The 16,656-nt window shown below is 33.1% G+C and overlaps 5 protein-coding genes across 5 annotated transcripts; 2 read left to right on the plus strand and 3 right to left on the minus strand.

Moving 5' to 3' along the window:
• Nucleotides 1–656: 656 nt before the first annotated feature.
• On the plus strand, nt 657–1,375 carry TRIADDRAFT_58947 (uncharacterized protein; the record flags this gene model as incomplete). Its single annotated transcript, XM_002114904.1, has 2 exons — nt 657–948; nt 1,221–1,375. The coding sequence occupies 2 exons, from the start codon at nt 657–659 to the stop codon at nt 1,373–1,375; spliced, it is 447 nt and encodes a 148-aa protein (XP_002114940.1).
• Nucleotides 1,376–2,971: 1,596 nt separating this feature from the next.
• TRIADDRAFT_58948 (uncharacterized protein) lies at nt 2,972–5,820 on the minus strand (the record flags this gene model as incomplete). The annotated part of the gene is made up of 10 exons (XM_002115082.1): nt 2,972–3,028; nt 3,478–3,596; nt 3,752–3,917; nt 4,206–4,284; nt 4,334–4,510; nt 4,637–4,749; nt 4,849–4,897; nt 5,006–5,054; nt 5,153–5,265; nt 5,558–5,820. The coding sequence occupies 10 exons, from the start codon at nt 5,818–5,820 to the stop codon at nt 2,972–2,974; spliced, it is 1,185 nt and encodes a 394-aa protein (XP_002115118.1).
• Nucleotides 5,821–7,389: 1,569 nt separating this feature from the next.
• TRIADDRAFT_58949 (uncharacterized protein) lies at nt 7,390–9,735 on the minus strand (the record flags this gene model as incomplete). The annotated part of the gene is made up of 9 exons (XM_002115083.1): nt 7,390–7,565; nt 7,697–7,862; nt 7,977–8,040; nt 8,171–8,347; nt 8,493–8,605; nt 8,782–8,827; nt 9,027–9,087; nt 9,257–9,360; nt 9,563–9,735. 9 exons carry the CDS (start codon nt 9,733–9,735, stop codon nt 7,390–7,392), a joined length of 1,080 nt encoding a protein of 359 aa, XP_002115119.1.
• Nucleotides 9,736–11,357: 1,622 nt separating this feature from the next.
• Nucleotides 11,358–12,266, plus strand: TRIADDRAFT_28706 (uncharacterized protein; the record flags this gene model as incomplete). The annotated part of the gene is made up of 2 exons (XM_002114905.1): nt 11,358–11,692; nt 11,843–12,266. 2 exons carry the CDS (start codon nt 11,358–11,360, stop codon nt 12,264–12,266), a joined length of 759 nt encoding a protein of 252 aa, XP_002114941.1.
• Nucleotides 12,267–15,268: 3,002 nt separating this feature from the next.
• Nucleotides 15,269–16,392, minus strand: TRIADDRAFT_28632 (uncharacterized protein; the record flags this gene model as incomplete). The annotated part of the gene is made up of 2 exons (XM_002115084.1): nt 15,269–15,701; nt 16,070–16,392. 2 exons carry the CDS (start codon nt 16,390–16,392, stop codon nt 15,269–15,271), a joined length of 756 nt encoding a protein of 251 aa, XP_002115120.1.
• Nucleotides 16,393–16,656: the final 264 nt, after the last annotated feature.

The following is a 16,656-nucleotide window of genomic DNA, read 5'->3' on the forward strand; positions in this document are numbered from 1 at the left end:
TGAAATTCGAATAGAAACCAACAGTCACTAGTATATGTACGCTCAGTTCAACCAGTATACTGTACAAATCACGCCTTAAACAGTGGTACTCTGGATATAGGCAATTGGGCATGGACATGCGCGATTCAATGTCCTCCACAGTCGACAGTGTGATTCAGGGTTACAGTACAGTACAAACTGTATTGTACTGTAAGATGCAGACTGTACACTGTAGATCGAGGTAGTGTTACTTTCTTGAAGTGCTGAGTCAGGCCACTAGTAATACTCTAGTAGTAATATTGTGTTTGAATAAATGAACGAGCTGCGAGCTGAAAGTTCAACATTAGCTCCAAGTACATAATCATTAATCAATCTTTAATAGTCCCTGATCAAGCTGATAGGGATATTAGTGGTTATTGCTCGACAATACTGGCCACAAGCTACGCCGAATCCTGCCTTTTTCATCATAGCTTGTATTCAGTCTAGTGATTTTCTGACAGCATAATATGGCCATAGAAGAGTGTATTTAGCTGTAGTAGACTTGCTTCAAAGCTGCTCTTTACTGAACGGTTGAGGTGGGCAGCTTGTTGGTTCAAAAGAAAATTACCAGTACACATTAAGGAATTATAATTTTATGCACGTTATAGAGTATATCGCATAAGAGTGGAGTTTATCTGATGGATGAAGATTATAATCAAGCCAATCTCCTCTTTACTAATGGACAACGCCAAGCAGCCCTCGATAGTTACACCGCTTTCCTTGATAAATGGGAACCACAACGTGACGCTTTCGGTGATACCGTCAATAGTTATAATAAAAAATTGGCAATAGCTTACAACAATCGCGGGCAGTTGCATTACCTCAACGTTGACTTTTATTTAGCAATGGAAGACTACAGCCAAGCACTTAAATATAATCAACATTTTGCTGTAGCATACTATAATCGTGGTCAAATTCATTACAGATTAGGTAAATATAGTGTCATTCTGGAAATAAAAATGAACTAATTAAAAAGTTGCATATGTTATTGTAAATCGCGATACACAAATATCTAATTCTGTTATCTCCGGTGATGGCAATCACACGATAAAAATAGATTTGATTAACTTTGTAAGAATACCTATGTTAATAAATGTAATTAATATGCTAACTTACTTAGATAAACAAAACGTGCATTCACAAATACACCATTTATCGATTTTTTTTAAGTATAGTTCTAATGACATTTTAATAATCTTTAGGCTCGTATCAGCTAGCAATTCAAGATTTACAACGTGCATTAGCTATAGAGCCAAACTTTGAAGATGCTAGATCAAATTTGATGCAAGCTCGTCAAGACCTAGAGTTGCAGCTACAGGGTAAATCATCGTCCGATACGATTAACGCTCTAAGTTAATGAGATTCCTAGAAATGCTCTTCCATTGGGCATAGCCTCCCGGCCATCTACTGGTGGTAATGTATTCAATTACTGTTAACCATGATAGCTCTACGTGTATGCTATTTCATCTTGAGAGAAAGTTGATTTAACATTCGTTACTTTGCTGCGAAAAAATTTTATAAAGTTACTAGCACCTCGAACTCTGATCATTATAAGAACGACCTAGTTACTCATATCTATTTTAGAGGTATAACCACAAATCACGAACATAGTACTTTCAACATACGTTCGTACACTAATTATAATTATGTTGCGAAAATTGGCTATTATTTATAATCGGTGGTACAGTACTTCACTAACACACAAGAGATACATCATAAAATACATAATTTTTCACAACAGGAATGAGCATACTTTTATGAAAAGGTTCAATAACCTGTCTTCTATACTACTGGTCTGTATATATTAAAACGTTTATACATATACATTTTATTGATATTATTGTAATGAAACATATGCAGAGCATGCACCTATGTAAATGGTTAAGATTCATATTAATAAATTAATTATTAGAATAAAAAAATTTTGGACATCACTGATTGTCCAAAATTAAAGGACAAGCTTTTTCTGACTTAGCTAAATTAAACTAAGTGAATAGTAACTAGCTATTACTTTGTGGTCAATGTTGTATTTTAGAAATCTCGTACATTTATTAAAAGCATTTAATCTAATACGAGTTTAGAAGATTGTTTCGCTTTTGCTTTTTCTATAAATAAGATTTGGATATATGTAATCTTGAAATTTTACATAATGGATTGCATTTGTTGTCTATCTTACATCAGCAGCTAACTTTATTTCGTAAATATTAATCATGATCATGTATTGAAAAGATAGGTGGTAGCTTTTGAAATTCTTAGAGAACTGCATACTGTCAGCGATTATTTTGCTATACCGAAAGGAAGGTTTTTGCCAGCTTTATTCGCACAGTTATTATAAATGCATTATCTTTACTACAACTTTCACGAATTCGTGTTTATGACAACACAAAGCGTACGGTGTACGTAGACACTAGAAAGTCATAGAATGATATTATCTGTATCAAGGTATAATTTGTAGATAATCATACAATTTCTTAACCCTGATCCGTAGAAATGACAGTAAAGCGACGGGGTAGTAAGAATGAAATTAAGTAGAATGCTTTCTCGTAAATCGATCTTCATGATAAAGTTAAAGAGATAAGATCGTTTAGAATTTATGGTGGTTGATATCACAAATATAATGAAATTAATATGAACGAGCAATATAAAGGTCATCAATGCTCTGAAATTAAGCAAGAATCAATCCTTGAGTCAAGTTCTTTATATCCGTATATGATAACACCGATGTACGGGATATCGAGACATATGTAACGGATATGCGTATATTCCTGTGTTAAAATATTAAAAATCGTATGTAGTACAAAATTCAAGGTAATAGTTCATTTATTAATGCCTATACTTCCATTTCATATTAAAGAAACCAATTTGGTTCGCTATAAACAGAATGTTGGATTCTGTAGCTAAATAAGTAAGATGATCTCTTCCCAGTTGTCCGCAGGCTTGAAAACAGATTAACTTATAATTTCATAGTTTTTTCTAAAATATAGTCATAATTTGGAGGCTTATTCGTTTCCTGAAAATTGATATTTAAATTTCATATACAGTGTACAAAACAGAAGTACATGTCCATTTAGGGACTACTCCACAATTTTTACCCAATCCAAAATCCAAATTCATAAAATCTCATTTTTTGTGGAGTAGACCCTGGTCCATGTTAGGAAGCAATTTTGATGTCATTGTAGGTTTACAGCAATGGACTTTAAAGTAATCCCTAGAGTATCACATACTGTATGTTGTAGAAAAAGAAGTCTTCGTAACTGTTTTAAATCAGTAATGATAGCATTTCCGATTAAGCGATTTGAAAGCGTGCTAGGATGTTATTGGTTTCTGATACATCGCAAGTAGATAAGTAAGATAGGGTTGTCGTATAATTGTCAAATACACATACATTTGATAACTGTAAATAGATTAACTTATGTTGCTGTGATTCTCTAATAATGCTTTAAGAAAATCGATGCACACTTTGTCAGCGTAGGTAGTTTTCGTTGGCCATAGCTTTTCAATAAATCCAACATGGCCTCCGTAGCGTGTCAAAATCAATGCTATGTCTGGAGATTGATTAAATTTATCGATTGGTATACCTACAGGAGATTATTTTTAAAAATTATCAATTTTTTTGATAGAGTTAGTATTCGGAAGTAATAGATTTGAAATATGCACGTATGATGAAAAAAAATTTTAAATGAATTTAGCAAGTGCCAATATTTAGTGAATTTCCGCTGCAAAGGTAACGTACCTGCAATTGGTGAAAATGGATCATCGATGGCGTTAATACAAACCAATGGTGTCTTGATTTTATCCATCCTTATTCCAGGCGATGCCAGCTTATAATATGTAGTCAAATCTGGATAGCCAAATAATGGTAGTATAACGGATTGATCAAATTGGCTGAAAGTGATACACTAGCAATAGATCAAATAATATTATTTTTGAGAAGTCCTAATTCGTTAAGTATACCTAGTGTGTCTTGTTATTATTGCCATTGTTAATGGTTGGATAATACTTAGAAGGCTCATTTACGTACTAATTTACGCATTGTTAGCTGTATTCAATTTGTGCAGATACAATACGAGTAGATATTAATGATATTATGGTCTTAAATGCGAACTAGTTGCCATTTTAAGGTCAATTTTTGAATCATCTAAGATTGTAAAGTGAAGGAAGAAATATAATACCGTATTTTGCCTTACCTTCTTCACATCTTCGAAGTTAAAGGGTAGTGAATGCCCATTTTCCGTAAATGATGATTCGTGACTATGGAATGAATAGCTATTAAAGTAGAATGCTAGATAACGTTATATTACGACGTACAACTAACCATTTCAGGTAATTTATCATAAATTCTGCTATGTAGACATTATACATTCGCGTATTGAACCAAGTCTCTAATGATAATTGGGTAACTTTCATATCAAACGGAGTAGATACAATACAGGCAGCATGAACATAATTTTGCGATGGCTCTGTTTCTGCTAAGTAATTGCAGATAATCATTCTAATCAAGCAATAATTTAATAATAACTTAGTCAGATTAAACATTGAAATATAATCAATCAAATCTAAAATCATTGTAAGAATCAGTAATTAGGATAATCGATGAAAAAGTAGCAAGAATTTTTACCCTCCAAGAGAAATACCAATGACATTGATCATAGATCTAGGATATTTTTGATGGATATGATCTATTATTGTAGCTAAATCAGTCCAATCTCCCAGACGAGGTAACTGTGATGGCTATTGGATAAAAATATGTTACATATTTTTTGTCGTAATAGATGTGTACAGCCATTATCATTATTTTTTAATAACTTTTTAGTGAAGAATAAACCGTACCTTAGCAAGAGGTAATCCATCGCTACCACGAATGCAGAAAATAGCTGTCCTAATTTAATGGATATGAAGGAGGATACATTATTTTTTACGTAGAATCGAGTTTTACGTATATTTACTTAATACTACAGTAAATGAATTGAATGCAGTGACTTCTAACCTATACCCCAAGCTTCTGGCTTCTACTAAACAGTTACTTCTTGCTTTGCCTTTTACGCATATGAAGTGATAGTAAGAATATAATATTGTCGATCTACTCGATTTGTCAAGTCAGTGTACCGATGCAGAAGTAGAAATTCGATATTACCTCCTATCCCAGGGACATACAAGACGATGGGTTTATCATGATCATCATCACTTTGATCATCAATCAACCAATCAATGGCTAATTGGATTCCGGCTGTTGTAACGATGATTTCACTTCATAAAACAATTAGTAAGCGGATAATATTATGTCTGACTTTTAAAGTTGACAGTTCTGATACTTAATAACAGTAATAGTGAATAGATTCTTAAACTATCAAGACTTGATATTTAAGTTAGTTTTCCAAGAATGTCCTTTCTTGGGAACCGTACCGTTTTTAGAATTGCTATTGCTAGGATTAAAACTATTTGAAAGGTGGTATTACAGAACTTTTATCTTCATGTATACTCGAATACTAATTTTAAGAATGGTTTAGTAGCCTTCCAACATTACTAATACGAACTTTACCGATGGCAACCTAATTCGGGAGATTTCTCAAGGACGGCTCTGAAGACGGTTTGAAGATGACCATTTAGCGCCCATGGAGTTGGATAGTATGGACGCTTAAGCGTATCAATATGATTATGAATAAAATCTTTTAATTTACCATTTGATATGATAATTAATGGCTTTTTGACGATGGAATAAAAATAATATGAAGTTGATAAACCGAACGAAATGAGTAGGATGGATTTCCAAGTTAAAATACATGGCAATGAGTTAGTTACCATTTGCCATAACATCCCTTAAAGTAACCTAATGTCTTTATGCAAAATCGGCTTACAGCAGTCTTTACAATATTGATAGCATATGTATCATCGACAAGTTTGATCCAATCTATTTATACTCACTATCTATTTAAGCTCAATATTGACATTTTTAATTTGTAGACGATTGTATCGGTATAATCATAATCTTGACGATTAAAGGTTGCTCTTATGCCAGTATTTATTTATTTTTATCGTGGCGTTAGGCAGACTATGGTCTTAAATCTTTCGACTTTGGTTGATGATGTTATAGTATTGCTCAATACCTTTTAATTCATGGTTGAATTATCACATTTTTATTGGATGCTATATTTAAGGCATTTAATTATAACAATAACTTTAAAATTCATTAATTATTCATGAATTCTATCGGAGAAATAATATTAATACGGTTCACTTTCTGAAAAATGAGTTATTTTTAATTAATTTGTTTATAATAAAGAATATTTGCTATGCAAGTGGTATATTTATCAGCGCTTGTTTAAAACCATGAGTTAAATAATGTGGCTTTTTACATGGATTCGTATGAAATGGCTGCTAGATAGGCAACTTGAACTTGATTGGTTATATTATAATTACTAGACGATTTCTACAATTTGAATAAGTAACAGCACAGAATCATCAAGTGCTAAAATTCAGTTAAACCGTTTTAGTCAAAATCATGAACTAAAGAGCGTTTTTTTATTAGTTTACAAGTATTTTATCGCAGCTGCATTGATCATGTCAAAAAGAATTCATCACTTGCAATAATTCATCATGTTATTGCTATGGTTACTCGTCGTATGAATTACGCCCTTGCAACCCTATTTAATCAAAGCTTACACGAGTTTTTCGTAGGATTAGGTGACAGCAATAAAATAGATGCAAATGTGTAATATCATCACGCTATTTTCATACTGTATTGTAATGAAAGATTTATATAAGCTTTATATAACTATACGTAGTGGCTACTGCTTTCATGCTAATTTTACTTCATAAATAAATTAAATCAGGAGAAATAAATACTAAATTTCTTTGATACCGTTTTGGTAACTACGGGAATTAGATCAAAGACCTTTGCTGACTTTAACGTTTTAGGATCACAAAATATAATCTCAATGTAAACGCCATAAGTAGTGCAATTGCAAGCCAAAGAAATAAAGTAGAACAGACTAATTTATGATTAGTTATGAATCGAAATTCCAAAGTAGAGGATATCACTAACTAGTAATATTTACTAATGCAGATAGTGCCGTTAGTTACTCGTAACTTGAACAATTTATTGTATATTGGCCTGCGCACTCAAAGCATCAAAACCAATCATTTAGAATGCAAGTATATATCATTTACAGTACTAAAAACAGATAATAATATTTCAGCTGTATCCTCGTCACTATGATGATAAAGGCATATCCGAACATCACCAAATTTGATAGACTTTAAAAATTTTCTTCAGTGGGCTATAGTTAACGATTACAGAAGATCTAGTATTGCCTTATTTATCTCTTTTGAAATAGATTAATTATTTACTTTATTCCCTTCTAATATTTGAGCTTAATCTTTTAAATCGCTTGAATGATCCAGGTACGCTTCTAAAAATTGGCCAAATAACCTATCCATATATGTTGATCCGACAGGAAAAAGTCCTTCCATGAATCCTATATGACCTCCAGTCTTTGTTAAAATTAAGGCTAAATTGGAATTTTTTGCAATATCGTCTACTGGGATTGCTGGAATATCGAGTATAGTTATTTGTTATTTCTGAATCTATGATAACATTTCGCTACTGTAATTTATGTATAAGTATATAGTTATGAATAAAATACATCTTTGTATTCCAACCTAAGGTATCGAGACTTACCATTTTCCGGTGAAAACGGATCATTAGGAGCATTTATAAATACAATCGGTGTTTTAACTCTGTGCGTTTTGAATGCAAACGACGCATCACTGTAGTAGTCTGATATATGTTTGTATCCAAACAGTGGTACGGTAACGCACGCATCAAATTCTGCAATGGTGGTGCACTAGTAAGGAATGAAAATTAAGTTGCAGCCGATCAACATTTTCATATTGATAATCCTTTATAAGCTAAATGAAACGTAAAAGATAATTTATAGTACGTAAGGATTAGAACTTACATTCGGCACATCGTCAAGATTAAATGGTAGCTGATCACGATTTTTATGAAACATTTCATAATTGCTGTGAATAATAATGAAAATGTTGAAAGTAGGTGGATAAAATAAGAGTTATGATATATTATTAATGGACAGTATATCGTACAGTTAAACTATAATTTATTATAGTGAAGAAATTGTCACGGATCGCTTACTTTTCAGCTAATTTAACCAAATTTTTCCCTAAATACCGATTATAGGTTATACGATTAAACGGTGTCTCTAATGACGCTTGCGATTTATGAAAGTCCCACGCGATCGATGCAGCAAAACCAATGTCTACATATTTTTCTTTAATATCTTCATTTGCCAAGTAGTTTGAAAGTATGATCCTATTACAATTAGTATTGATGACGACGATGGATAATATTACTGTTATTGATACAATGTCGAATATCGAGAACAATCAATCATAATTCCAAACTGTTAGTTAATATAGAGTTATAGACAATAATTCACACATTAGGTTATTAATACCCTCCAAGAGAAACGCCGGCAACTATGAACGGCAAATCAGGATATTTCTTTTTCATAAATTGAAGGACAATGTGCAAATCATCCGTGTGCGCTGCACAGGCGAATTTGGGTGTCTTTAACAGTAAAGGCGACGGTTAAGAAGCTGTAATTACTTTTGTATCTATTTATGCGATGTGATTAGGTCGAATATTGCTAATAATAATCTGTTTGTTAATGTGCATTTCTAATAATGTGATATTGAATGCATCCATAATATGTTGCTCGATGACAGTACTCTATAACTACTGACCTTCAATAATGAATTTCCGCATCCTCGATTGTTATAGATGACTGCCCTATAGAACGTAGGTAATGGCTATGAGATTAATACTACAGTACGCTTTTACTCTGTCCAGTTATCGTACAGAATTATAACCATTACGCATACTTTCAAGATATTATGTTTAATTATGGTATTTGATGCATGTACTACCGTATAGGATGGCTCGATCTAACATATCGATCAATTTAATTTTAAGAATCTGCAATACATACCTGCAACCGAAGAGTTTGGCCTGGTAACCTAAATATTGAGAATAACTACTTTGACTACCTCCTGTAGAATGGAAAAACTGAGTCATTGAGATTGTACAGTACAGCACTAAACCACGTACTCTTCCTCTATCAGTACACTTTTAAAAATGCGTAGAAATAAGTTTCTTACAATGATTATCATATTTTAATATATTCTTATTTGATGATAACATACGTCAAAATGAAATCACCTGTTAATCCTGGTAGTATCACGACTAAGCCTCGATAAGTATCTCTATCGTCGTCTATCCAATCTAAAGCTATTTCACCTCCATCCGGTGTCGGAAGTATTTCTCTAAGGATCAAAAATAGAAGTAACATTTACCATTGGCAACCTCATTCATACCTCAATAATACTCAGTAAAGATTAGTCTTATGCATCCATTGATTTTCATTCATCTACAGCTCCATAACGGGGTACTCAGTCACTATCTTGGTTATAAATGGAATGATATATAATGATGAATAGATGGCTTTAAGCTTAAATGCATCATTACCTTGTATAATGAATTGGTGGTAAAATTTGAAAAACAGCTCGAAGTATCGTCTGAAGATGTCCACCAGGAGCCCAACAAGTAGGATAATAATAGTCAGTTTTGAGCCTCTTTTCAATAAATCGTCGTAATTTGCCTTGGCCACAAATGAGTTTTGGTCGATGGACAGTATACATCCAGTAATAGGAAGAATAAATGCAAAATAAAGCAGGTAAAGATATCCTCCAGTTCAATAGACCGGTTAAGAATGTTTTATCAAATAGAGGTAATTGCATGATAAGTTAACGTGATATTAAAGATAGCAATGAATAGAATACAGCAAGAAGCTGATGGTAAAGGAGTCTGCAAAGGATTATGTTAAGAATGTGCAATGTGCAGCAAGTTCTGCCCTTGGTTTAACCAGCCCCTTCTGCCGTAGTCGCTACAGTGATAATGACATGCTTGCTCGCTGTCAGTAAAGCGTGAGTCCATACGCCAGTCCATGAGCCTTTGAGTATAACAGTAAATCGCTGTACAATGACGGTACAGACGTACAGACTCTTCAGCCAGTTGTAGTAATACTGACAGACAAGGCAAAGTTGAAAGTTCAGACAGCAACATAGTGACAGCAATATTGTAGATTGACGTAGTCGATTTAAATTGGATACTCACTATACAATATTATTGTATGGAGGCCTGCTAACTGTGACCCCGAATACGATACGTTATGGTAGAATATTGCTGAGTGCTGGCATGTTCAAGTTCATCAGGTGCAGATGATATTTTCTCATCATGACAACTTTACTTTGAGACTATGATTCATTCCTCAGCGGGCAGAAAATTCTGTTACCTGATGATCGCTTCGGTTGGCTACATCCCGGCTTCCATTTGCAGCTTCTAAAATACTGTATTTCACTAATTATGAGAACTCACATTTGCATGCAATAGTATTATACTGTTCGACAGTCTGGAATTATGCACAATTCAATACTGTACCCACTGCGTACTGTGCGCTTTTGATGCTCATGGACCTCTCCAACGATGATACACTACGAGTCGTTGTAGAGCTCGATGGTGTTGTACAGTACGTATAGACAATCACGATTATTTATTTAATATTGTTAAGTAACCTGTATCCATAGCAAGTTGGTCACATATTCAACTCAGATAATATCGAATGAACGCAAATTCAGGCAGATATTAACAATCTTAAATGTGCTAAGCTATAATGGTACACTCTGACAGAGACACTGTGCAGATTGAATGTCATACCACGTTATCAAGTACATGGTACAGTCTTAATCTTACAGTACAGCACCGTAAACTTACACTGTACACTGTACAGTCTCACGGTGGTAAAGCACGGTATTATTAGGTACGGTTCCAAATTGTACCTTGTACTACTAGAAAATGACCCAAATGACTTGACTCTATATGGAGACGCCCAAAAGTGCGTGTCAGGCTTGGTAATAAAATACGTCAGAGGCAAAAAAAAAAAATAAATTGATTAAATTGAAGTGAATTTACTATCAAAGTTGCGATCTGACGCCAATCAGCAGCCCTAAGTTTTCCACGTATCGAAAGGTAAACTGTTGTAACTTAATTGTGATTACACTTATTGGATCGATTCTTCCCGTTTATTGAAGCTGCTGCCAGCTTCTAGAGAGGAGTAGTAATTGTTTCCAAAAATCGGAATGATGACATAAGTACTCGTACGTAATGATTTCGATAAAGCGCTGGACAGCTCGAGCATTTATTTGATCGTTTTTTTTTTTAGCGCTTGCAAAATTTGTTCAAGTCTTCACTTCGCACCTGCAAAATGAGTTCATCAAACGATAAAGTGGACAAGGATACTGTAGTTGTTTATCAATTTATACAAGGATTGACAGCTCCGAGCTTATCTCCCTTTGTACTCAAGTTGGAAACCTACCTGAGGATGGCTAAATTAAATTATGTCTGCGATTATGGTGGAAAAGTTTCCAAAAAAGGCAAAATTCCTTGGATTGCCATCGATGGAAAAGAAATTGCCGATTCTGCCTTTTGTGTCCAGTACTTGAACAAGAGGTTTAATATCGATCTTGATAGTCATCTCAATGAATCACAAAAAGCCATCGCTCATGCTTATATTAAAATGTTAGAAGAAAATACATTTTGGTAAGATTGATTTGAAGTGTTATATTCAATCGATAAAACTCGATAAACAAACTACGTGCTCTAGAACGTACTCACTTTTTTTTACTTTAACAAAGACAGTATGACATGTATCATTCAATAACCGCTGCAATCATTGCAATACTTTGGTAGGGCTGTAATTGTGCAAACACGTGCAATAGAAAACTTTCCTTGGGCTTTAAATGAATTTAATGTGCCTAAATATTTAAAAGTCCCAGCTAAGCTAACATTCAGACGCAAAGTAACCAAAGCGATGTGGGGTCATGGTATAGGTAGGCATAGCCAGGAAGAAATTCACGATATCGGAAACAACGATCTCCGTGCTTGCTCATCATTTCTTGCAGATAAGAAATTCTTTATGGGCGATCAGCCAAGTTTTATAGACGCTGTTATGTTTGGCTTTCTTGGTGAAATTGTTTACGCTCTACCACCTGATTGTTGGTATGCACGATTAGTCGACAACGAATTCAAAAATCTTAAGGCTTATTGTGATCGTATGAAAGAGGAATACTGGCCTGACTGGGACAGTAAATTAAGGAGTCCCAAGGCAAATTAGTTCTGGCGGGCATTATCATCAACTATCGGTAGCTTAGTATGATTCTTACTATTAATACGTCTATTCGTTAGGTAGTAAACATCTAACTATCATGATAATTTCGTAGCTTTAGCTCATACGATTGTGTAGAAAGATGATTATCTGCTAGTCTGGCATGTGGGTAACCTGTCCCAATAGTTAATGTTAACGCTTCATAACGCTTGCTAAGTTGCAATAATAAGTGTGATGATGAATGATAAACTAAAATAATTGGATAACACAATACTGTAAAATTATTTCTCAATGCGTGATGTTTTTGTCCAATCGACATCATGACTATAATTTATAATGTCTCGGTGGTGAATGTTGAATTGCATCTTGCATGAAAAATTTGGTAATCGAATTCTAACTGTTGAGTGATTTTATTTGGCTTAAAATATTACGATTTAGTAAATTAATAACATTTATTAATAAAAGGTATCAATCGTAATTGCTGAAACCATAAATAGAGCTCGTGTTCTTTCGCTAACATAGCTTTGACAGATCGAACTTGTATCATTTACAATTGATATTTAGCATGTATAAAGATCGCACATTGTACAGTTGCCGTTGCCAGTTACCTACGTCGACATTGCGCTATCAACTACGTAGAACTGCTTGCAGTAATGAGTCGTTAAATAGTAGCTGTTTCCCTAAATCGATATTGACTAGTTGATGAACTATTTATTATTGGGAATGCTGCTCAGTCATAACGCTGGTACTTTTCACATCAAATGCTACTAATAATAGAGATTGCAAATGTGAAAAACTGTTCAAACTTAGGCATTATATATTATTTTTATTAAATTATTGCGTTCGAGAAATACACATTTGCAAACAATTTATGACCAAGAATCCTGCATACGCGTACAATATGTACTTTTATTTTTCAAACAATTATTGGAAACTCTGGACAAAGTCAATAGGATGATGCTGCACTTTTGGCATTGTCTGTACATTGTTTTTACGTTCTTATACTGGCTATTATACGAAATCACTTAGATGAGAGAGATTTGCATGCGCTAATATGATAATTAGATTTTCTATTATTATAGACAATACAGTTACAAATTATGAGACTATACTATTAAATTAAGATTGTTTTCACACTATTAGTAGCTTGGTAAATGTTATTTTAACCATCGACAGGTATAATAAGGAATACATGATATCTGTAGTTGGCATGATCGAAATTTCTTGTAAAGCCTTATTTGCTTTCGATACTACAGTATATTACTTAGAACTAGCAATTCGTGTCTATATTATTTCAGGTAATTCATGGGGAGAAGCCTTACTATCCATATATATTAGACGGTTTATAGCAATTTGATTGAATTAATTACATTGCGGTCAACATAGGTCCGTGATGAATCGCTTTTTATTTTGCTAAGGCAACCTTAATATAATGTGGTAAAAAAAAATCGAAAATGACTGATGTGAATTGTAATACTTTATAGATTTTTAACTTCCCACGTATATGATTGCATATTGTAGATAATAGGATACCCTATTTTTTATCATTATATATATACTGTATATAATTATCACACTCCAATATTAAATTTGGGCTATGTAGTTCAATCTTAGGAGAGACATGTGTTAACGGTGGCGTCCCAACGATAAGACACCAATAGCACGGCACAATATAAGGGGCACTGCAAGTTGCTAAAAAGAGCGTAACGAAATAAGTATACTGTAAACTAGTTCTTCAATTTTAATAACTTTAATTTAATAACCTGTTACTTTAATTAATGGTAGCTTAATAGTAATGAACTACCTAAGGTAAGGTGTAATCCAGTTTTTTTAGTTACACAGTTCGATGAAAACTGGTCGATGAGCATTCTTATGGATAATTAACTGTAATTTATTATTTTTTAATAATGATCTAATGAGTGGTTTAACATATGGTGCCTTCTTGCCTGACATACGAGTATATGATTCCTTTCCAACCATACAGTACAGATAATTAAATTGTGGTACTCCAATTTTATAGCTATGTGGGCTAAAGCAATATCTAGCTAATATCTACCCAAGCTTTCAAAATTTAATTAAACATTTTGTCCCCATAATGTGGCAATAATTGCACTTATTGTACCGCTTATTGACTGTCATTTAATTTCAATCATAATACAATTTGCTACAAAGTGAAATGGACAATCACAGAATCATTCAGAATGAGAATTTGGCATTCTAAGAATGGTCAGCTCTCGATTACAATTAAAAATTTGGTAAACTAGTCCAAGTTGCAACTATTCTCAATTCATATCGACTCTAAAATGAGTTATTTCAAGAACATTGTAAAAGATCTTTATTGATTTGTTTCTGTATACATTATGATCGTGGTTGTGATTTTACAGTATTTATTTGTTATAGTTAAAGTATCTTATAAATTAAATATTCTTAGTAAAAAGGTACTGAACGTAATCAAAATTATGAGAGGAAATAAACAAATTAGGAAATTTTTTAGATAATTTCAACAAATACAGTAGGAGATTTCGCTTCTGGAGTATAAAATCCAAAGAGATTTAGGATAAGAAATTTCTAAATTATATATCTAGCAATATCTTTATATTCTTAATTTTGTTTCGAATTTCGTATAGGAATTAACTGCTTTTAGCTGTTATGTTAACATCGATTACAACTGTATTAGCTTGACCTAATAAAGACATTATTTTATATAGCTATTAAAGCGCATTACAGGCAATATACCAAATGATGTGATTAAAGCAGTTTTTGTGTATTAATCATTTGTCAAGTAAACACAGCTAAAGATTCATCATTATAACTAGATGTCCATAACTGTTCATAAGTTTCTATTATATTGAGCTTGAACATTGACAGACTTTCAGCATCCTTGAATAGAAAATACCACCCGTACATATATTGAATATGCTGCAATATTATTTTTATCGTATTTCTTTCCCGTATCTGCGTAGCGTTACGAGTAAAGAAGGGCACATCTTGTTGTAAAATGATGCTCAAAATTAGAATTTGGTTGGTTTATTACCGTTTTTTAGGTTATCATTCCAATCGGGCCAGTATTTCGTTCTCATTTTTTCACAATAGCTTACAAGGTTTTTATAATCTTCTTTCACAACTTTGGTAGTCCAATGATCAGGAGGCATAAACCAAATTAATTCGGCAATGAATCCAAACATAGTAGCATCAATTAAACTAGGTTGGTCACCCATAAAAAATGGCTTATCGCCTAAAAAATCTGAAAAAGCTTTCAAGTCCGCTTCGCCAAGTTTACGAATATTTTCAGGACTATGCCTGCCAATTCCATGCCCCCACATGCTTTTCAAGATTCTACGTCTGAGCGTTAATCTAGCTGCTGGAAACAATATTTTAGGTACTCCAAGCTCGCTTAGAAACCATGAAAAATTTTCAGCAAAGCGACCATATGTTACTGTAGCCCTAGAAAAGGATGGATATATGCCAAAGTGTTAAAGAACGAAATTTATTCTAGGATATCAAATAATTATATTAAAATGGAACTGAGCGATTTAATAAAAATTCTACCGTAGCCATGTATAATTGTATACATAATTCTTCTGTAAAGGTCTTTGTAACCAATTTAAAGTCTATTAAGTTATTATAATTTCAATACTTTTCTTTACTTAAAATTTATCAGACAAGTTTAGCCGTTGCACGTCAAAATTTAGAACTACTAATAAATATTCAAATTTATTTTGACTATATGATAAATTTGATGATGTATCCTATTTATATCCCACTACATCTACTAGATTATCATTTACTAGTGCTTTTGATTTTCTCCTTACCAGAATGTACTTTCCTCCATAGTTTTAGTATAAGAATAAGCGATAGCCTTTTCTTTGCTGCTTAAATGTTTGTTAAGATCGATGTTGAATTTTTTATTCAAGTGCTGAATAATAAAGCTAGTGTCATTAACCACTTCACCGTTGATGACAATCCAAGGAATTTTACCCTTTTTCGATAGCTTTCCGCTGAGATCGGATTTATATTTGATATCTGCCATTCTCAGATAAGTTTCCAATTTTAAGGCGAAAGGTGATGGACTAGGAATGGTTGTTGCGCGAGGAAAATGGTACATTAATACGGTATCACTGGCCAAAGCAGGCATTTTAAATTGAATTCTTTATTGATAAATAAAGGAATCAACAAAGTTAAATCAGGTTTAAATTATCGAGAAGTTGAAAATCCTTGAATTAGATAGTACAGATTAATTAGAGGATATCCAGGCTATAATATATAATGCTAAATCGTTATACTGATGCATAATTTGCTAACCTAATTCGTTGGTAACAAATTCGAGTAACTGTAAATAAAATTACTAGGCAATGAAGGAATTAAATGGGGTTTCTTAGTGGAAATGAAGCACAACAAG

Source organism: Trichoplax adhaerens, genomic scaffold (genome assembly GCF_000150275.1).
Source record: "Trichoplax adhaerens TRIADscaffold_9 genomic scaffold, whole genome shotgun sequence".
NCBI lineage: Eukaryota > Metazoa > Placozoa > Uniplacotomia > Trichoplacea > Trichoplacidae > Trichoplax > Trichoplax adhaerens.